The sequence below is a fragment of the Lineus longissimus genome, chromosome 7 (genome assembly GCF_910592395.1).
Source record: "Lineus longissimus chromosome 7, tnLinLong1.2, whole genome shotgun sequence".
NCBI classification, from domain to species: domain Eukaryota; kingdom Metazoa; phylum Nemertea; class Pilidiophora; order Heteronemertea; family Lineidae; genus Lineus; species Lineus longissimus.
The window spans coordinates 5,412,360-5,435,410 of record NC_088314.1 but is presented as its reverse complement, the minus strand read 5'-3'; the positions used below and the strand labels follow the sequence as shown (position 1 = coordinate 5,435,410).

Sequence of the window (23,051 nt, the reverse complement as noted above, 5' to 3'; positions counted from 1 at the left end):
AATCAACCAACCAGAGAGGTCAATTAAATTAGCGGAGACAGGGCTGGAATATGGGTTTATTTGATAAAAGATGCAAAGTACTTCTTGCAGAGATTATGCATATGGTAAAACAATGTAGCCGGAGCCATTTTTTCTTATATCCAGTGCCCAATTGTCTTTTTTAACGTCAAAATGCAAAGCTGTCTGCTTAAAATGAAATGTTTATGATCTGCATAATTTCTCTACCACGTTTAACCAGGGTTTTCCGTTCTGCGCATGCGCTTGTGTCTATGCTTAGCGGAGCACATGGCAAGCACTGGTTGAAAAGTGGGCTGGAAAAGCGCTCCAAGTTTTGCCTCCTGACAGCTACGGAAAGGAAATTTTGCGAAAAAGCGATGTGATATGATGTGAAAAATTAAACGTAGAGAGTGCAGATGTCGCATAATGGGTGTTCAGAGCTTGCTGCACTACATAGAGACTGTTTGTCCGAACGCCTGTCAGCTGGTGGACCTGCTCGAAATTTCCCGGGGTTCCATTTCTGCAGCAGCCAAGAGGGCACGAGCTGCCCCTTCATCAGGCTTGTGTTTGGTCATTGATGCAGAGACGTGCTTAGACCGTTTGTATGGAGGGTTCTACTCCGATTGGGTCTGTGGAGGACAGTGGAATCGCATGCTGCAATTTCTTGTAAATCTGGTGCAAGTGTGCAAAAATGCACAGCTATATTTGGTTGTGTTTTTTAACGGTGCTGTCGAACTGCAGCAGCTTGGTGAATGGGCCAAAACCCAAGTTGAAAACCGCGACAAGGCATCCAAAATATTCCGCCATGTTCATCTAAAAGGGACGCCACCACCCAAAGTATGGTGGTTGCCACCGACTTGTGTACGGACATGTTTACGGATGGCGTTTCGTGACCTCGGTGTGACAGTTGCTTCCTCAATGGATGATCACAGACAGGAGGTTATTGCATATCTTCGGGAAAACGGGTTCGACGGACTGTTGGCTCAGGAGGCTGACTATGCCATTTTTGATCCTCCACGCTTTTTCTCAGCCCACTGCCTAAAGCTCAAGTTTAGTGGAAATTTGATGACCAAGGAGTTTGTCATGGACGAGGTCGCAAAACAGTTGGATTTGCATCCAAACCGTTTTTGTGTTTTTGGTGCTCTGCTTGGTGAGTTTGATGAGTGTTGTCATTGTCAGTAATCATGTCGGTGTTAGATGTTCTTATAGACTTGTATTATGAGTTTGACAGCTGTCAAAACATGGTCAGCTAGTCATGAATGTCAAAATCAACAATCCAATTTGAGAGCTGTCAGCTGTCAACATTTTTTTGCTTGACTGTATCATATTCATTCAGTCTGTTTCAAAGAGATTAAAGGACTTGGGTGCCCCTCCCACATATTTTGTGGGAACATACATATGCTTTGTGACAAGGTTTTGAAACAAATGGTCACTCAAGATTCTCGAAAATTTTGGCCAGATGTATTGCATTGAACATGCTGAACAATATCATAAGTCGTCACACACAAACAAGTAAGATGACTGTAAAGCAATAATCTGGTGTCTTTGGCCATGATGATGTATTCTGTCATCGCCGTTATGTGGAAAAGGGCCTATCGACACCCTAAAGTAGGGAAGGCAGTATACTCTTAGTTCATTCATGCAGCAACTACCTGCATAGTACATTGTGCCTTGCATTGACCTGACTTGATGATCAACAGAAAACAAAGTTGTGGCTGCAATATGTCAAGATAGGGGCTTTCTAGAATCCAGATGTTCCCTCTGATTGAACTGGGATTTAATTTCACACTCAGAAGAAGCCTATTTTATCTGGAGCACAGCCCAAATATAAGGTCTTTTTCTCGCTCGGGCAGAGACCGAGACATAAATAAACATCCTGACTTGATTTTCTGGGATTTATTTTGCTGTTTTGGGTCAAAAGTGAAATTGAGGGCCTTCATGAACAATGTAAATACATAGAACCTAAAGATTTATGTTCTGGTAGTGTACCATAGGTGGCCAGGGTTTCCCCCAGAGGGGGGGCAACGGGGGCAGTTGCCCCCCCTAAATTGTCCAAAAACAGGCAAAATTTGTTGTTTTGACCAGGATTTTCTACAAAATTATGGTTTTGCCCCCCCTTGAATTTATTTCTGGCAGAAACACTGGTGGCGCCAGCATGATAGCCCCGAGTGCACCGTATATATAGTTGTAAGAGACATTGCTTAGACCCTTTTAGGCTGAGATACTGATGGTGCTGTAGGTCTACTGTATGAACTGTCAATGGTGAGGTATTGTTGGCATAATGCAAGTAATTCAAGTAATTAACTTCACTTGTGGGAAGAATTGGCTTCATCAAGTTGACAGTTTTGAAGTAAGACGATCTTGTTCGATGGAAAAGAAATCTGCCCATTATTGTAAAGAATTTTTGAAATAACAGACACTCGAGAGCAAGTTAACTTTAAATGTAAGTTGGTTGAATAAAGTATTGCAAGTATTGTAGTCTTGCATGTCATGGCCACCACTGAGGCCCATGGTACATTTAATAGCAAAATAGAAAAATATTTCTTATCATTATATTAAAAAGATTGTTTTTGACATTGACTCCAAATTATGCCTTCTTCACAATCTGCCTTTTGACTTTTCAAGGTTCTTTTCACTTCATGGTGTAATTTTAAACATTTTTTGGAACAGTTAAATTGGAACAGCGCCTCGGAAAATGTGTGCATGCAACTCGGTACAGCCTTAAAGGCTAACTCATTTGGTTAATTTACTACTGCTAGTAGTGTATATCAGTAAGAAGTGTATGCACTAATGGCATTGGTTTTTGATTGATTTTTTGGTATGCCCTCTCTAGTGAAAACTGCTGGTCTTCTTCAAAAGCCATTCTGCCTAACCACATAGTTGAGATGATGTCGTACATTTTATTGGCAGAGTTGTGAAACGCATTTCATTGTTCGTCTTTTCAGGTAATCACATCTTAACAGAAGAAGATCTTAGGGAATTTTTCTGTCAACTTTTGAACAAAAATCCGAGAGAATGGAACATAGAGGTACGGTACATGACCACAAGTACATACTGGTGGGAAATGAGTTATCAAAACGACTTGCAAAAAAACTTTTAGTTATCTATTTCCAATTATTGAAGATGATTGAATAGTTGTTGTTGTTTTCTAACATATTTTTGAATATTTTTCAGCTTCATGACAAGGACATCATTCCAGCTGTGGTTCAGTATGTGCGCCGTTTGGACTCCGTGGATGATTTGGAAGCAGTTGGTCGGCAGGTCTTCAGCCCAACCCAAACTGACTTGAAAAACAAAATGAAACGACTACAACAGAGTGTGCAGTATTACCTCAACGGAACCGCTGAAGGTTTTCTCAAGTACCTCCCTAAAACGCATGGTCAGTTTTTGTGTGATGTGTGAGATAAGGTGCCTCATTCCTGTTGTCTATCGGGCAAATGTTATGAAATTTGAAAAAAAAACTTCAGTCTTGACAGATCTTGAAGTATGTCGCCTTTATGAACCACAACTGTCAATCGTGTGGGCGTCCCTAGTAGAGAGATTCCACTGTAGATTCTTTGTGAAAGGTCCTGTGGATTATATTTCTGGGATTTTTTCTTTCAGGTGTTTTTCCAGAACAAAAAAGCCCATCCAAGGACCCTGGGAGTTACCCTGCTGAGAGGCCAAGTGAGGCCAGCAAGGCTTACGAGGTAAACTATTTGTCTGATGTGCCTGATGTGACAATCATTTTTGGGTCTTCTTAACACCAAATAGGAGAAGGATTGTTTCGGTTTATGGTTGGTTGTGTTAGAAAGTAGTGTTCCGTCCCCACCAAGCGGGAGTTACCTGGCACAACCAATGCTATTCAGTGATTAAAATCCTTTTAAATGTAACAAGATGAGGACAATATCACAAATGTCGGATCACCTATTAATCCTACCCTTGTCTTCAGGAGCAACTCTCCGAGGCCGAGTCTGTTTACATCCAAGGAGAATCAGGTTATGCCATGCCCCAGACACCCTCCATAGTCATTGAACCCCCTAGTCAAGTGAGGATAGAAAGGCCCCAGAAGGAATTGAAGGCTGAAGCACTCCATGGAAAGATTAAGAAGATCGAGTCTGAACGAGAGGAAGATCCAGACAAACCTTCAGGTAAGATCCACTGACAATCGAGGGTAGTAACGAAAGGGGTAAAGGTAGCCTGATAGCCTAGCCTTCAAGTTTAGTCCATGTAGTTTGACATTTAAAGTTCTTCTTTTATCAGTAGTTGTTAGATGACCTCACATGGACCTCACAAGAAATCACATCCAGGAGCATGGCCAGTCCAGCAGTGGAGTCTTTATGTTTGTTGTATGTGCTCATTTGCATGGGTCTGATATCTTTTGTTTATATGATTCTTTCTTTTCTGTAGGGAGTGCTCGTCCAAAACTTAGTGATCCACACAAACTAAGCTCCATCTCCAGTTCATCATCAAGTAGTAATTCATCTAGTCCAAACCGACTTAGTCCAGAAGCTTCTTTGCCAGGCATGAAGATATCAAGCAAGGTAGGTGCAACTTTTTTTCATATAGGGCAGAATCTTAAATCTTACTACCATCCCTCTTTAATTCCAACCAATGTTTTTCATGAAGAATCAGCGATTTCCACCCTTCTTTTACATGTGTAGATAATTCCATGGAGAATGCCGTACTTTTACCTTAAACCTGGTTTATTCAGCCCGATGAATTAGTGTGAAGAAATTAAACCATCAAATATGAAAGTATAAATTCTCATACCCTATTGCAGTTGTCTGGTGCTGCTCACAAGACAAGTGCTGAGAAGTTAGCCGAGGCTGGAGTTGGGCCACTTTTAGTATCGCCAGAAATCATGAGAATAGCCAGTGAAAGACATCAGAAAGGTTTGATGAGTCCATTCATCTACCAAGTTTTGACACAGGTATGGTTAGCTTTTAGAACTTTTCGAAGCCCTATTGTCGCGGTGACAGTTTTGGTATGGATAATTGAACTTTTGACAATGTCTATATAGATTTTGATTACCAGAAAAAACCCAAGTTTGTTGTCCTTTAGCAGGAGTCTTTGAACTGTGCTGTGAAGTTGAATATGAGCAGGCAGTTTTTTTCTCTTCTTCATTTTGCTAATGCACTTCAGATGTAAACATGGTATTAACAAATTGTAAATGTGGTAAAAAAAAAATCAAGATTAATCGGCAACTTACTGAGGCAACCTTTCTAATGGATTTAGTTTACTTTAGTATTGGAAGTAGGCTAATGAAAGAGTACTAGTAAAATAACATCAACACTCTTTAAAATGGCTGAAAGCTGTGAAAGTCGAGGTCGAGGTCGTGTTAATTCAAAACTGTCAAGGAAATCTTTTGTGCGGTGACAGTGCTCGGGTTGCATTATGCTATGTTCATGGTAATTTTGAAGGTTAAAAAAAGAGTGAAGATGTGCGGAGTTGGATAATTAGTTTCCATTAATTCCCACAGGGTGAGGTGAAGATAGACGTTGCATTAGAAGATGAGAGATGTAAAGATCTACCACCAGCAGTTGACTTTTTCCGCCCAATACGCCAGAGCATGTATGGCATTTTGTTCAACAGCAATGCCGGACAATCTAAAAGAGTGCAGAGAGGCAAGTGTTTGGACTGTCTATTAACACCATATTTATCAAACAACCTGACCATCAAAATGCTGGCAAACTCCTTCCTTGATTTGGGACTTCTTTTGCTCAAAAAAATATCAAGCTTTGGTGTTCCATTTTAGATAAATAACGCGTGCAAAGTTTGACTTTTTGCGAGATTTTTTATGAAAATTGAGAGGAAGGAGAGACACCAACTGGTATGGCAATCTCTGCCTCTCCTGAATTTTGGGCACCAATCTAGACCACTGTGCCACAAGACAGCTTCAACCAGTCTCGATGGGTACTGATCCTCAAAAATATAGCGGGGGAAATATGAAATAATTCATTGTTCATAATTCTTTCACATGTATCGCTTGCAGAAGGTAGCCCCGAGGTTGTTGTGAAAGAGTGGGTTGTGCGGCCAGGCTGTGATATGGCAACACCTGAACTAGTCCACGGAACAACGCTAGACTGGTCTTCACAGGTACCAACGGTGAAGCGGCTTTGGCTTGGTCAACTAGTCGAGGACAAGAACAGAAGACTCCGTGCATTCCTTAGTTGTATGGGTGGAGATTACTCGCCACTGATGTTAAATACGTCCTACGTGCCGCAGCATTTGCTTATCCTGTGTTGTGTTTTACGGTACGTGGTGGTGTTTCATCTCGTGTTGGATTGGCTTGAAGGAAATTATACCGACAGTGAGGAATCAATGTCTATTCCAAAACAAACTCATCATCCACAGAGAATCTAAAAGAACACATTTCAATCATTTTGTAAAATGATATTTGCAATGCTTTCCACTTCCACTTTCTCAGAATGTACTTTTCTATCTGTTCGATAATACTTCAGATTTTGTGATATTTTGTTGCAGATTCATGATGATGAATAAAGACAGTTGTCTCCTTAGGAAACATGAACTTGATGCATTCCTTGCACAGAGTGTCTCGCGCCATTTACACACATATCACCTTCGCCAAGAAATCCAGGTTAGTATCAATGTCACCTTTGAAGCATATGCTCGAGAACCTGAGATGATTGCTGTTGAGAAGGTTAAAAAAATGGTCTCCGACATGGTCAAGATTTTCTCATGCCTCCACATCCAATCAGCTTTCCTCCAAACCCCCTCGCGTGGCCTCCAAGTTGAACAGAGGTCTTGAGCTTGAAGCAGTGTGAGCAGTGGTGCTGTATCAATTGGGCATTGTAAAAGTGTCGATGAATTCCCTATTTTGATAACATCTTTCCTCTATTTCTTTCAGTTGCCCAGTATACAGCCTCGTGGCATGCACTTAGGCACCCTGTTCATGTCCGGAGTGGAAGCCGCCATCTATGCCAATGATGTCTGTGGGGCACCAATTCCATGGTCGATGTGTTGTCCCTGGAGGTTCTTTGATGGTAAGGTGTTCCATTACAAGTTAATCAAAGCCAGCAGTGGTGCTCCCTTGGTGGATATCTGTGAAGGACAGGTAAGGAAAGATCTGATTATTATCCTGAGTAGCGTAAAATTGTAATCTTAAATTATGATATATTGTTAGTTACTGTTTCGTCGGAGTACAAATGACATTGAATGCTCTGCTATGCTATGGTGATGATGCTGGTCTTTATTTGTGTATTGGTCTGCCTTCGACCACCATCTCATCAAGACTCCTCACGCTCATTGGGTGGTTTCTCACTCCTTTGTCTTCCTCCAGTTACTTAATTTTCCCCCTGATTCAGTATTTCACCAAATGATTGTATCGGTAATGGACTTAGACTATGGATCCCTTTTCCATTTCATAGGTGGAGATGGTGATGGCTGTTGAGAGGATGCGACAAGCCATAATGGAGGGTGTGAGTTTCGAATTTGCCAAGCCAACATTTGGTGCTGGTGGACCCCCATCTCATGGTAGTGGTCACTATGAGTACCAACCGGCTGGATCATCCCCTCATCAGACCCCACCAAGATCAAGGCCTGGATTTGGTAGAGCCAGGGGAGGGGGAGGTAAGTTCTCTACAGCGAAACTCTATTGGTGTGTGGCACTATTGGTTATGCTATAATTGGACATCATCACCTTACAAGTATTGGCTTAAATTGATCAGTGGGTTCCCTGTTAATCAAGTTGTGATATGGCATAGTCAAATTGAAGAATGTGAAGGGCAAATGAGCTTGATCTAGCTACTATGTGTTCACGGAGGATCCTTAATTACTGTTCACCTTACGATTGGGGTTATCAAACTTGCTGATCTTTGCTGTTTTCTTGTTCCAGCATCGACATATGACCCCAGGGGTGGAGAACTGCAGGTTGCTGGAGTGGTGGTTGGGAGCTGGGCCGGTGGTGGTCAGGGACGTCGAGGTTCCCCAGTTGGATTGACTCAGCCAATCCCACCTAGTATTGGGAGGGCAAAGCGTGGAGGGTACGGCATGCAGATGCCTCCGATGAGAGGTAGAGGGGCCCCACCGCCACACTTTGGCCATCCAATGTTCATGGTAAGATTTATCAGTGCTCCATTCAGGCCAACATCTTCCAAAACCTCATTTTGTAGACATCTCCCTTATGTGTTGAACCAATTCTTGGTCCAATAGGATTTCTCTTGAATTCTTTTAGCCTCATACTCCACCTGGCTACATGGGAAGGGGACGTGGTGTGTTCAGGGGTACTGGACCCGCACGCTATCTTGGCAGACCAAGGTCATCTTCACCGAGGAGAGGCAGAGGAGGTGGCAGCTCTCGAGGACGAGGTTCTACAGTTGAGGCACCCGATGGGTAAGTATATCTTCATCTCGTATCAGATTTGCAGTCCTGAGCTTTGAAATTACGGATGAGCTAAAAATGTTCTGAAGCCCGTAGAACGCAGACTTTAGATAGTGAATGGAGTATGGTATGAGCTAAGTTGTAACTTTTCTTTTGCAGGTCTGGGTCCATCTATGTTAGTCAGTTGAGCACAGAAGAGTCATACAGAGATGTGGAGGGTGACACTAGTCTAACTCTTGAAGTTCATCCTGGTCCAAGCAGCGGATCGGACAGTTCCCCGCACGCTGGTCACAGCCCTGACAGTGGGATCCATGTTCCGAGGACAACACCTGGTGATGTCGACTGAGGAGACAATTGGTCAAATGAGGATTTAATCTTTGAAGTTTCGCTGGCTAGAGGAGTGAAGCGGATGCTGTGGTGCGACACACTGCGGCCTGGATGGAGAGATGGTATGGCAGTGCGATCCGGTCTCGTAAATACCGGTTCAATGTGATGGAGGTAGTATTGGTGCCAGATTGTTATTTATTGTTGCCATGGTTACTCAAGACTGCTGCAAAGACGTTGTTGGCCTATTGAGGTTGTTGATTTTATTGATTGATAGTCCGAGCCTGTAGGAGGCGTTGTTCCGTAAAGAGTCTGTAGCGAGAGGAGTTGGTAAGTACAGTGGACAGAATATCATCAGGTGCTGAAGAACGGAAGCTATATCAGGAGATTGATCTCAAATGGAGCATATTATCTTGTGGTGTTCAGATGCTGCTGATTGCACAAGGATGGTGGATTTCCAAACAGATGTTCAGCAGACGATCAGGGCGTGCCAGAATTTATTGATTTATTTGAAAATCAAGCTACAACTGTGAATTTGACTCAAGCTGACATTACGCACAAATTTGGAGAAAATGTTATTTGTATAAGACTTTCTAACATCTTATGAAACGCCCGTGCTACTTTTTGACTTCGTGACTTTATTTTGGAGTTTTTGATATAATTGTAAAGTTAAATGCTTTTGTTACCAATTTTTGTGGTTGTGTGGGTTTAGAGAATTTTAGAGGTTTGTGGTTGGTAAAGCGCTGCACACGTTTATGTTGTCCTCTTTCATGTAGAACCTCAGTGTTTATTACTGGTATGTCTTCACCAGGCAAGTTGTGTTGAACAATGTTTTAGATGTTGTGCGATGTCGTGATTTGTACTTGTAAAATCTGTGTATATACATGTACATCTGACACAAGTACTTTTCACCTTAAGAAAGTCTCAGTACTCATGGGTCATTTTTATTTAGGATATCATACTTGTGACTTTGTACTTATTATTCAGGTCCATACTCCTGTAAACCTCATATCTTGTGTGATCTATAAAGTTTGTTGAACAGTTAGAGTATTAATTGTTAGCTGGACTGATGTTTATAAAAGAATTAGTTTTATCTCTTCCTCTAAATGAGGGCTGTACTGACTTGCAATTTTAGGTGATACGTGTCTTGAATGTGATCATGTTGTTGTCACTCTCTAGGGCTTTGAGGATGTACTTGGGACTTCAATCAACAAGTATTAAGGCGAAGGGTCGAAAGCAAAAGGTTAAGGAAATCCTTATATTTTCAAATAAAAATATTCAGCTGCAACTCAAATAAGAAACTTCTTCGTGCCTGTGAAAATAATTCGAACCTTAAATTTCGATGAAAGTGTGTGTAACCCACGTTTGGGCAATATACCGGTACCCAAGAAACTCCAAGGTACAGTGTAACACTAACAAATCAAAACTATGTTCGAAATTGTTCATTATGTTTTCTGAAAAGAAACGGTGATATATTGCTATAAAAAATGTTGTAGTTATGAAGTCTATAAACCTATCTGTATTGGGCGTAACACATGGGCATTTTCTCCACTACTGTGTGGTCTTGTCAGTATGCGACTACTGTCTGACTGCTTTTCAGCCGAATCCTGTGATCAAACAACCATCTTGACATTATGGAAGCAATGTGGCAAGTCAGGCACCAGTATCAATAACCTATGGGAACATTAATCTAGTATTTGTGAGAAGTTTATAGCTAATCAAAATGTTTTGCAAAAAAGGCACGACAGGCCTTTCAAATTATAGTATAAAAAGGATCAAATTGGTGTCATCATATGTCTATTTCGCTGTGTAACATTATTGCTGTCGCTACAAAACTAGGCAACGCCACGCGACTCCAGCTAATAAATATCAAAGAGAAAATTTGAATTCGAAGAAGTTGGTTTGGAATATGAAAAAGAGGCTTTGTTATTAGTTCAATACTGCTGCTGTAAATTAGAAGATTTGTTAAGTTTTTGTTGACTTGATGAAACGTGCCCTTGTTAATTTTGTAATCAGAATTCAATGAGGCAGAGAAAAGGTTTCATTGCCCAATTTCGTTAATTGTCTTTGTTGAATGTACGAGCACAGTCATTGTTTTTTCCAGTCGACCACGAATCATACAATTTTGATGTTGTCTAGTGTTTTGGAGTTGTGTCTGTTATTTGTTGTTCAAGCCAAATATATGTATTGCATTCATGTGGTGCAAGTCACCTTGTTGTCATTTCAGAATCTCACTTTTGATAAGTCAATGTTGATATTGCAACTGAAGTTAAATACTGAGGTGTAGCCAGGATTTTAGAGAGGGGGTCATTTTCAAGATAAATCTACACCTGAGTTATTGACTTAAAGAACAATGAACAATTTAAAAGGTGGACATTTTGAAAGCATGTTGAGATTTTTTAGGTGTGTTCTGTTTGAATTTCGGATGCAAACAACTACTTGGCGTTTACCAGCATGCAGTAGACGTTCCTTACCTAGATTAGTCATTCGCGTCTGTAATCGCCCTATAACCAATGTACCCATCAGATAATCACATATAAAACATAAATATCTCATTTAAATATATAAAAGTACGATGTAATGTTGGTATATAAATGGCTTAAAAAGTAAGATGGCAAAATTTGAAAACGTGTCGTAATTTGTACTTGGTGTGATTTGGTTGAAAATTAACAGGTTTTTGATGACAGATTTTTGATGGAATTTGCCTGTAAAACTAAGCGTGTTCTAGTTTGAGTGTAAGCCATTGATCAATGGCCATTATTTATTGTCAGTTTAAAGGAACTTTACAACAAAAAACTATGAGTTGATACGTCATTGCATTGCCGCATTTTATAGTCATTACATCTGTTTGAATCGTGTCTTTTTTTCGATACCACGTTTTTCATTTTCATCCTTTGGTAGTTTCCCTTGTGCTCTTATTTTTGTGTGATTATTTCTTTTTCGGAACATGCTTTCCACATATTCAGTTCTTGCTCATATTTCGACGTGATGTCCTTGTTAGTTAAAACATTTGATAAGTTCTTAGTCCTTGATTACGTAGTGGTCTAGTAAGATAATCATGTAGGTATATAATTAGTTGAATTTAGGCATTAATTAGTACAGAATAACCGTAACCGTATTATTTTGAGATGCATCTTCCAAGAAATCAGTTTCATGAAACATGTTTTATGTGATGAATATTTTTATACTAATCAAAAGATTTTGAGTTCTTGGTGATAATCCATTTCTTGTTTACATGTGTGACTTGGTGTTGTTCAAGATCATTAAACTTTAAATGGGATTGTGATATAACCATGTTACATGTCATTGTCAAGTAAAGTGTTCATATACTTTTGAAGTAAACCTCGTTAGAAATGTCACAGATGTTCTTGTTACACGGGTCTGATTATTATGCGTCTAAAGTAAGGCCAGTTATGTGGCAATAATACAATTGTTCATGTATACTCCATGCTCAAATGGCTACCATGCAGACTTTACCAACCACAGACTGAGTAAACAAAAGTAACTATGTTCAAATGGCTTTATTTTCACAAGTACAATATTTCAGGAGGATATATGTATTTCATGTAAAAAGTATGACCAGCGTTCTCCACATGCTTTCTGTAGGGCATAATGACAACCTCGCCTTTAAATGTCAAATCTTCTGAAGCCCTTATTTTGCTGTTTTCATTCTGTGGCCATTTTACATACTTTCATCGGTTAATGGGCCCTGTTGGTCCATGTCATGCAAAGTTTTCAAAGATTTGCTAGTTGCCTTTGAAGCGGCCGCAAGAAATTCTTGCTGTTGGCAGATTCTTTACTTGCTAGTGTTTGTATTTTTGGTACTGAACGACTTAGTGTTGTGGGGAACGCTGGCTTTAAAGTCCTTGGCTTTTCTGTCTCAGATACCTTTTATTTGACAAGTTGCTCATGGAATGGATTCTTCCCAGTTCGACAGATTTTCGCATGGAATTTCAAGCCACAAGTTTGTATCTATGGCAACCGACCTGTTTCTCAGACAACTTAGCCAAGGCAATGAAGCAGAGGGGTTGTAGGTGATGTCACTGCAGTCAGTCAGAATCGCGCCATTGACTTCGATGGTCAGTGGAAGTAATGCTGTTTTAGTGATTGGCAACTGCTGGAATTGAGACCAAACATTGAAGGTCAAGGAAGACACATTGATGCTGTCCTTTGACCAACAACTTCTAATGCATTCTCATTTCCTCAAAACCTCACCCACATCAACCATTCCACCTCTTTCCTGTAAGATCAATTTGTCTGCAGATGGGATAATTTCCATGTTCATCACCCCATTGACATCACTACACAATCCCCCTGGTGTACTGTAGTGTTACTAAATTGTCAACCGCCATCTATTATACCAAAACTTGAGCACAATCTGTCACTAGGCACAATTTAACTTGTATGCATCTTTTCTTACGACTAAAGTCTGCTTTCATTCCATGCCTGTTGTATGTTTTTAAGTGACACATCCTAAACTAATCACTATGTGAAGGAAGCAATTTCTGACGCTGCAGTGTTTTTCAAGTTCATTTCTCGAAAACACTTTGAGTTTCTGTGTAACAGTATCACTGTTTTAATCAATCTCTTTGTTTTACCCCTTGAATTCCTATGATAAATCTTATGGAGTCTGATTTCAGTGAAGTTTACCACTGATGCAAAACATACCAGCCGTGAACCCTGTCATGTCCTGATGTTCAGAATCATTTCATGTCATTAGAGGTTGCTTCCTTCGCCCTCACCTTGCCTTGATTTTACCACTGATTGCCAAGAATGAGTTTGTTGGAATTTGCCACATGCAGTTGACAGTTATTGCCATGTTACCCCAGTCTATTGTCTGTCTTGTATCTCAGGAGGACATAGTAGTTTTCAACTGATTTCCCAAAGAAACTAGTTAAAATGTCTCTCAAGATTCACCAAAGATTTTCTCCGACCAGAACGCTCTTGACCTGCAGAGCTTTTGTAGGCCGGAGAAAATGTATCAAAACAGCAACAGTAGTTCCGGGTTCAGTTGGCTATTTCTTATGATAATCATTATGAAATGATGATGAAAGTTTTATAGTGCTAAATCCAGTGCGCAGTTTCATCTCTCAAGGGGCTTCAACTTTTGTACTGCCCCGGCTATTGGCCTGTACTTTCCAAATTCATGCTCAACTCTCTGGGGTATCACCTGTTAAAGCTGCATGTATTTAACGCACAAGACTGGCATTCACCTTTGGCCGTCTCGGTTCCCATTTACTCCTTGGTGGAGACAACCAAGTAGGGTTAAGTGCCTTGCTCAAGGACTCAAAGAGCAAAGCACTGTGATTCTTCGAACGTTGAACCCACAACCTAAGCACTCTTAACCACTTTGCCTCTTGATCTTCCTTTATGAAGAAACGTGACTTGGTTATCAGTTGGTTTCTTGTATCTTTCGTGCCAGGATCCTCCATCTCTCTGTGTAACTGATTGTTAACTTCTTTGTTGTTTATTGATACATTCATCACGCATTTATGTCATTCTTTGAAAAATTTATGCCAGTGTTGAAAAAAATGTGCTAATGCATGAAATGTGACTACATTTCATTTTACTGGTAGGGTCTCTGTTAAATTATCAAAAATGTGTTCTGTTTGTGTGAACTTCCATGTTTCAACTTACAAATGTGAAAATGCAACAAAACCATTTCTGACTTCTGAGCAAGATTTCAGTGGTGTGTGCCTGCCTCTCCCTATTTTTACATGCCCCAGACAGAGCAGGCTCGAGTTCAAAAATTGAATCCTGACCATCATGTATGCAATTTGATTACAATAGTCCAGGCTTGTTTTGTCCCAATTGAGGAATTTACTGCAAATGCTCTGGAGCTCTAAAAAAAGCTTTCATCAAACTCCATATAATGCTATGATAATTAATAGTGCTGTAATACAGATAATTTTCTTGAAAATATTTCGTCAAACTACTCATAATGATGTAATTCACAGGTAAGTTTCGTGGTGCTAACTGTTAATGAGCACATCATCGCCCTAGTTTTGTTCTATGTTCGCAATTTAGATCACAGCTGCGAAAAAAGCCAACTTGTTATTGAATTTTTTGTGATGTACAACTTGACTTCAAGTTGTTGATGACCTATATTCTACAATTGACTTTGAATTTCTTCGTCAATTTACAAACAAAGCATAATTCTGTTCTCTCCATCAGTGTTACCTGTCGCAAAGACTTTCATCCTTCAAAGCTGTCAAACGCATTCAGATCAAACATTTTATAAGATCAATCCAAAGGTTTTGGATACGTATTCATATTACATCAATTCTGTCCAAAAACAATTCTGTCAAACAGAGCAGACTAAACACCAAATGTCTCCAAACTGTTTCAACACCACCTTTTCAGCACCTATTTTTGCCTCAGCTTCCCAGTGGATGGACTAAGAAAGATTCAGTGTCGTATTGGTAAAAGTCCTCGTGGGAAAGCAATGTCTTGGAAGGTTGCTGTGCTGCTCCTTCAGTTCAGTCTACCTGGCACCTGTGGCAAACAAGGCGGCTCGATAGCGAAACAGTTAAAAAGAGACAGCAGACAAGAAGCACGAAGATTTATAAAACGTGGCTACATGTGCTATTAGTTTTCACTCCCGATAGGATTTCCTGGAAAGACATTCGCTATCTTGGGTTTAGACTTTCTCTAGGAGACACCTGCACCTGCGGAGGTCCTTGTAGCATTTGTGTTTTAACCTGTAAAAGGTTGCAAAGGGATTCTGAATCCAAATTATATACCGTACTTAAGATTCTTTGGCTCATTCATCACATTATTATGTTGTTTCATGTAATTCAGTGCAAAATGTTGGCCGATATGACACACTTTGATGTCAACTCGATGTTTATCATGATACCCCGTACTTTAAAGGCAGCATACTATATCTCATCGTTAGGGGTATCGGGGTAAAATGTAGGATTTCCTTCTGAGATGATCCGGGTTTCCCCCAGAGGGAGGATAGGGGATGCACATATGATCGGGGAGAAGGGGGATGGGGATGCACGTATGTCAGCCCCCTCCCACCACCACCCACCCACCCACCTGAAAGCCGATGACAAAAATTTGTGATGTGAAGTTTAATGGGCATTTGTGAGCCAATTGATAAGGTTTTATGTTCAAGTAACGCCTCAGAAGGGGTTATTTACAATTTTGGGAGAAATTGTGTGTTTTTTTCAAACTTTATTTGTACACCCCCTCCCCTCCCCCTTCCAAATGAAATCCTGGACAATAGTGACTTACTTTTAGGTGAATCGGTTTTCTCAGACTTAATGCCAATATACTGTAACCATGACATTGGATTGTGGATACCTTATTGGACAATTCAATGGTTTCATTATTGGGACATATTCAGTCTCTTTGACGAGTTGGTCACCTCAGAATTGATACCTTTGTACCCTCCCCATTGTCCTGGGCCAAAAAAGGGTTACGAACGTCGTGAATTCCTCCATTTGTGAAGTGGGCTATAATGTAGTTCTGAGGTGACCCGAATCATTCACATCATTTTCCTAAATCATTGTGATTAGCCTGGCATTTTCTGTTGAGATATTTGTTTATAAAACTTGGAAGAAGTCTACTTTTGTACTTTTGTAATTTTGCATTTGATATGAACATGTGGCGGTTTCTTTATATGTCGGGTATTGTATGATTGATGCTGTGATTAAATGTAGATTTGTACCATTAATATTGTATAGCCTGAAAGTACTTTGAACTTGCAGTGAATATCCTTTTAACAACCAATTGAATGCCAAAAGTAGGCCTTCTGCTCTGTCGGTATGGATCCCTTCTTCATCACATGCTGTCCTGCCATATTTGGGCTGAAAACATTACCATGGATGGCGAAACAAGGACATTGCTTAGATCCAACACCGCTCATGTACTCTGAAAAATAATGCAATGTCATTTGAAATATGAATATAATGTCAAAAATATCCAAGCTAGCTCAGGCTCTTCTAGCATACAGAAAAAGGGATGCAAGGGGAAAGTGAAACTTTTTCTTCTCGGAAAGAATGTTTTCTAGGAAGTTGATTGCATATACTTTCTGAGCAAGTTCTATGCCGTCAGAAGATCGTCAAGTAAAACAGTGTACAAGTTGGTCCCTCAGTATTGTTTTGAATTAGAAGTTTTAAAGTCTTGCCTCCATCATAAATCAAGTAGATATGAAGTTTTTTGCGAGATGTAGTGGAAAATCTTGGTGTCTGTCTTTTGCCAGAGCAGGTCATGTAGACATTTGTCACAGCAAAGTTTTGCCGCAAGTTCAAAACATTTTCAGGTTTTAGTTAGAAAAGTGTTGTTAATATATTTTTGGCACCTTCAGAAAGTGTTGGGACTTGGGAGTGTCGATCTCGAATCTTTTGCAGCATTTTGAGAAAGGCTGTTGCTCGTTTTTTTTTTCTGCACTGAAAGACATGGAAGGTTCCAAAGGGTTTTCTGTGGTTTAATAAATTGATATTGTGAACACATGCAAATTTATTTGGTCTTCAACCTATGAGAAACAACTTTCGAAAGATGTGTGATTTGGGTACCAGTTGATGCATCACCATATACTTAAATAGGTTTAAAAGGGCTTTGTGCATTTGTTTGCAATTCATTGTTGAAAAAAAGTACATAAGCCACAGAAATTATCTTGCCAAGTCGATTGTTGTGATCAGTTCTATTGATCAGGAATCGTTAAAAGTTCCAGAAGTTTCTGAAGGTGAGCTAAGACAGTGTTTGTTGTAAACTTGCATTATATTACAAGCAATCAGAGGAGGCATTTATTACTGACTGTAACTTTTGTAAAATAACTTATAACATAGTGAAATAATAAGCCTGTAATGTTTTATTTTTGCTTGATAGTTATTTGGGAGCTGATCTTGCCGTCGACCCTAGAGTTATTTACGTGAAGGTTTATTGCGATATGTTGATACAGGTAGGTAAAGACAGGGTTCTGGCCAGGCCTTTTGTACCAGCACGTTGGAAAACTTTCAACAATACTCTTCAAGATCTTTATATCATGTTTTAGAGCTTGTATTTCACAGAAACTTGATCTCATGCTTACACGTATTTTTGAAAATGGGTTTTCCATCCCTGTTCTTTGATGATATGATAAAAAGCCAACCATATTTCTTGACATTTAAAGAACTTTGGGCATCTCGGGACCAGTGCCATGCATTTGTGGTAGGTATGAAATAATCCTGGGCATTGGTAAAAACATCCTGGCTAGAACTCTGTAAGATAGAGTAATAGATTGAGTAGGTCAGAATTTTTTGATTGATCCTGCCAGATGGACCTCGTTAGACTTATACATGCTTTCTATTAGTATCTACTAATGAAAGGCGTTTAGAAATGAATTCCAAGTTTCTGCACAACTTTTTGAAACAAATTTCAAGAAAACTGTTCAGAAGTTATAAAGGAATTTGTGTTGTTGAGATGCTTTGGCCAAATAGCGTAGTGTGGTTTATTGTTAATGTACGAAGCAAGCACGGAACTATAAATTAAGACACCCATAAAAAAATGCCGCCTCCTTTTGAATATCAAAGAAGAAGATCAGTGGATTCTTCTCTCCTGTGATGTAACAAATGCCCAATTTATTGGCTACAGTGTTTTTTGCGACCATGGCACGATATACTTGACTCATTGGTTGCCACATGTTTATTTAAAAGGGGATTTTGAAAATCTTTGGAACAAAAATAAAATGCCCCCCCCCTCCCTCGTCAGTCTGAAAAGAAGTCCACTCGGCTATTTTCAAACTTGTGTTCTGTGAGATGGCTTAGGGGACCCAAAATAAAGATTTGAGTAGGCACAACCTCATTCCCTGAGGCCCGAGGAAACATTCTAAAACCATTTATTTACTGTTTAACCAAGAGGGAAAGGAATTGCCTACAGACAATTCAAACACGTTTATTTTGTATGGTAGTCGTTTGTACATAGCACTGTATTCATTTTATGAAGAAGTCCTCTCATGATTTGAACAAAAAGATTTTCATATCAACAAGAAATGGTTCTTTAGCCAATTGCAAACTTGCAGAATCACAAATCAGATCATGAAATATATTTCTGTGTTGTTGTTTTGGTGGAAATTATATTATACATTTTTGACTTGACGATGGATTTTTTACTAGTTGAGCAAGTTTTACTCCAGCAATTTTGTTCTGGCACGAACCAATAACATTTCAGCGGTCCGGTCACATGGTCTGGGAGGTAACTTCTCGGAGATTGATTTTAAAGTCTTCAAAACTAAGACTTTGTTCCTGGTTTTATGTCATTTGTACCACCTGTTTATAAATACATGTGGGAAAAAATGTTAATGAACACTTCTTGTGAGTCCATGATATCGTAAAAGGCATTTTATATATTGATTAATGTACTTGAGGAGTTCATTTCCAAAACCTTATCTGGTATCCTTGATCTTGAGAAAATTTGTCAAATATCATGCATGTTTTTTTTTCCGGAAAAACGTTTGAATCAGCCCTTTCTGTGATGTCATTGTTGGACTGCATATAGACAATTGTAAATGGTGGTTACTCTTAGAGTTGATTTTAATGCAGAGGTTTTTTGTGTGTTTTGGAAATGAACTCTTTAAGATCCATGTGAAAATTGTTGATTTTATTTGTGAAAATGGTCTGTATGCTGTCAGATAGTAATCTGGGCATCATTCAAGATCAGAAACATTGTAGATAAAATTTTAAAGATATCAATACCGGTAGATTTATTGTGAAAAAGTTACAATATTGTTGATTGTTCTGATTTTTGGCTTAGTCAGGCTTTATTATGATGTGTTGCATCAACGATTTTTGATAGATTATTATTTTTGTTGAGAAAGCAATTTGTGTTTCTTTATTATGGCCTGTGTACTTATGAAGATTTTCAGCTGAAATATTTGAATCTCTGTAGTAGACTCGCACTACTCTCTTTTAGACTCTTCTCCAGTAACTAAAATGGCATGATGGGATAAGGTGCTTCACAAACTTAACTTGAATATCTGATCTGTTTTTCTTAAAAAGGGCTTTCAACATGTTCTAGTATGGACTCCCAATTTCACCGTTCAAGCATTGAGTCCACCACAAGGTACACTGGGACCTAACCTTGTAGACACCTCTGTTAATAGGATTTCCTCTCGATGAGGGAAAGTGATTTTGGTCCATAATGGGTCGTTTCTATACTATTTGACCTCTATAATCAGGACACCTTTCAAGACAGCATTGTAAGTCCAAAGGGTGTTCCTAAAATAGAGGTTCTTCTGTACTCCTATTCCACAATTTGAATAGCGTTATGCTGCCCCAGCACAGGCACCATCATTTGAAATCATTCAAATGATGTCCGGTAGTTGCAGTTAAGTTACTTGCCAAAAGTGTCACCTGTGTCATAACTGAACCCAATGTGTACATATTCAGCACTCGAGGCTCTTGACCTCACCGCCTCCTGCTTGTTGACCTGATCTCGCTAACTTGTTGAGTATGTGCTATAAGCTCCTTGTTGTGGTATAGGTCATCTTGTAGAATGCTAAGACTCCATCATGTCTCTTGATTTGACTACTATTTGTCTTGATTTTAACTCACCTGTAGCACAGCTTCTGTTATGTACATTTTGCACATGGGAGCCATGTTCCTTGCTACAGGTGAGCACAATGGCCCCTAGCCATTTCTCACCTTGTTTTCGTGGGCAAAGAATGTATGATTTCAGTATTCATTTGATTAGGAAATAAAAGAGGAATGTGTTGTTAGGTTCGAAATGACAAATTATGTTAACTTTGGTATCAAGAATTAAAATAAATTTTGTTAAAAGTTAAAAACTGTGTTTGTTGGTTCATGAAGTTGATGTACAGTAAAACCATGTAGTTGATCAGTCCTTCCAATCTGAGACACCTTGTAGACATGCTGCATGTGCATTCCACCTGGCACACTTCTGGCCCCCATTGGGACCAGGATTGCATTTATTCTGGCACAACCTGTAAGCACCTAGACAGTAGATCAGATCTTGTTGGAGACGTATCTACATGTACTGTCTTTTGGGACACCCTGACTACCTACCAGTTCATCCTGTACATCTTCTCCTTGTCGGGGAACAACATTCTGTCTTTCGGGACACTCTGAATAGCTTCCACTTCATGCAGTACTTCTCATCCTTGCAATACAACATACTGTCTTTCGGGACACCCTGGATAGCTACCATCCACCTCATCCAGTATATCTCGTCCTTGTTAGAGAATAACCTACTGTCTTTTGGGACATCCTGACTAATTACCATGTCATCCAGTACATCTTGTTCTTTGTTGGAGAACAACCTACTGTCTTTGAGGACACCTCCCATAGCTACCACTTCATCAAGTGCATCTCAGCTCAGTCTTCTGGGACACACTGTATAGCTTTCATTTCGTTCAGTGCATCGTCCTTGAACAACCTGCTGTTTTCTAGGACACAGTAAATTACTATCCAACAACATCCAGTGCATCTCATTTTTGATGAAGTGCAACCTATTGTCTTTTTGGACACCCTGTATAGCTAGCACAACACCCAGTACATCTCATCCTCGCTGGAGAACAACCTACTCTATTTTGAGACACCCTGCATCGCTACCACTTCATACAGTACATCTCATCCTTGTCGGAGGATAACATACTGTCCTTCGGGACACCCAGAATATCTTCCACTTCATCCAGTACACCTCGTCCTTGAGGAGAACAACATACTTTCCTCTAGGACACATCAAATTACATCTACTTCATCCAGTGTATCTCCTCCTTGCTGGAGAACAACCTACTGTCTTTTGGGACACCCTAAAATAATAGCTTCCAGTACATCTCATCATGTCACAACCAATCTGATGACAGTAGCTGCTACAGTGTCCAAGACTTGAATAGTAGTTACCAGGCGGCTTCACTCGTCCTAGACACTGTCACAACCAAGCTGTTACAATTCTGATTTTACAACGGCAAATCCATGATATTTTTCGTTAGGCCCTTGTATAGAAGAGACGGCCAAGTACGATGTTCCTGTCTTTACAAGCATGGTGAGATGATAGCTCAGCCTAAGACAGTAGGCCCTGGTGTGCTGTGCATTCATTTTATCTCAAACTTGTCAGAGAACATCCTGGCTACCTCTATTTACTTTGTCCTTGTTGGAGAACAACCTACTGTTTTTGAGACACCCTGAATATCTGAGCCTTCGTACAGTACATCCCGTCCTCGTTGGAGCACAACCTACGTCTTTCAGGACACACTGAGTAGCTAGGCCTTCATAGAGTACATTCCATGCTGTTCAGGGAACATCCTGCTGTCCTCTGAGACACATCGAATAGCTTCCACTTCATCAAGTACATCTCATGCTTTGTTGGAGATTGACCTTGTGTCTTTTTAGACACACTAAAAGGTGCCTCTTTATCCATTATGTTCGTTATTGTCAGAGAACAACCTCTTGTATTTTGGGACACCCTGAATGAGTAGGACTTCATACAGTACACCTCGTCTTTATTGGAGTACAACCTACAATGTACTCTCTTTCAGGACACACTGTATAACGAGGCCTCCATGTGGTGCACCATGGTGTGCACCCAATCCTTGTTGAAGAACCTCGTACTGTCTTTTGAGACATGCACCCAGAATAAAAAGGACTTCAAATAGTACACCTCGTCCTTCTTAGAGCACAACCTAAAGTATTTCAGGACACAATGAATGGCGAGGCCTTTATGTGGTACAGCCCATCCATGTTGGAGAACAGCCTATTGTCTTTTGAGACATGCGCCCTGAATAACTAGCTGGCCTTCATAGGGTACACCTCGTCCTGCTTGGAGTGCAACCTACGTCTTTTAGGACACCATGAATAGCTCGGTCTCCATGTGGTGTATCCCATCCGTGTTGGAGAATGCAGCCTACCGTCTTTTGAGACATGCGCCCTGAATAACTATCTGTCCTTCATATGGTACACCTCTTCCTTCTTGGAGTACAACCTACGTCTTTTAGGACACCATGAATAGCTCGGTCTCCATGTGGTGTATCCCATCCCTGTTGGAGAATAACTAGCTGGCCTTCACAGGGTACACCTAGTCCTTGGAGTAAAACCTACGTCTTTTAGGACACCATGAATAGCTCGGTCTCCATGTGGTGTATCCCATCCCTGTTGGAGAATGCAGCCTACCGTATTTTGAGACATGCGCCCTGAATAACTAGCTGGCCTTCATAGGGTACACCTCGTCCTTCTTGGAGTGCAACCAACGTCTTTAAGGACACCATGAATAGCTCGGTCTCCATGTGGTGTATCCCATCCCTGTTGGAGAATGCAGCCTACCGTATTTTGAGACATGCGCCCTGAATAACTAGCTGGCCTTCATAGGGTACACCTCGTCCTTCTTGGAGTGCAACCAACGTCTTTAAGGACACCATGAATAGCTCGGTCTCCATGTGGTGTATCCCATCCCTGTTGGAGAATGCA

At 40.2% G+C, this 23,051-nt stretch overlaps 1 protein-coding gene across 1 annotated transcript; it reads left to right on the top strand.

Annotated features, from left to right (window-relative positions):
• The first annotated feature begins 294 nt into the window (after positions 1-294).
• LOC135490767 (constitutive coactivator of PPAR-gamma-like protein 1) lies at positions 295-20,380 on the top strand. Its single transcript, XM_064776233.1, has 15 exons — positions 295-1,147; positions 2,943-3,025; positions 3,172-3,376; positions 3,601-3,686; positions 3,929-4,127; positions 4,387-4,520; positions 4,760-4,909; positions 5,459-5,609; positions 5,975-6,233; positions 6,463-6,577; positions 6,848-7,054; positions 7,368-7,569; positions 7,835-8,055; positions 8,174-8,331; positions 8,479-20,380. The coding sequence occupies exons 1-15, from the start codon at positions 424-426 to the stop codon at positions 8,663-8,665; spliced, it is 3,081 nt and encodes a 1,026-aa protein (XP_064632303.1). The 5' UTR covers positions 295-423; the 3' UTR covers positions 8,666-20,380.
• The last annotated feature ends 2,671 nt before the right edge of the window (positions 20,381-23,051 follow it).

Bases quoted from the DNA above. Each gene is read 5' to 3' on its own strand.
- LOC135490767 (XM_064776233.1), top strand. From the start codon at position 424: ATGGGTGTTCAGAGCTTGCTGCACTACATAGAGACTGTTTGTCCGAAC. The intron at 4,521-4,759 runs GTAGGTGCAACT...ACCCTATTGCAG, and splicing joins GCATGAAGATATCAAGCAAG to TTGTCTGGTGCTGCTCACAA. The intron at 6,234-6,462 runs GTACGTGGTGGT...ATTTTGTTGCAG, and splicing joins ATCCTGTGTTGTGTTTTACG to ATTCATGATGATGAATAAAG.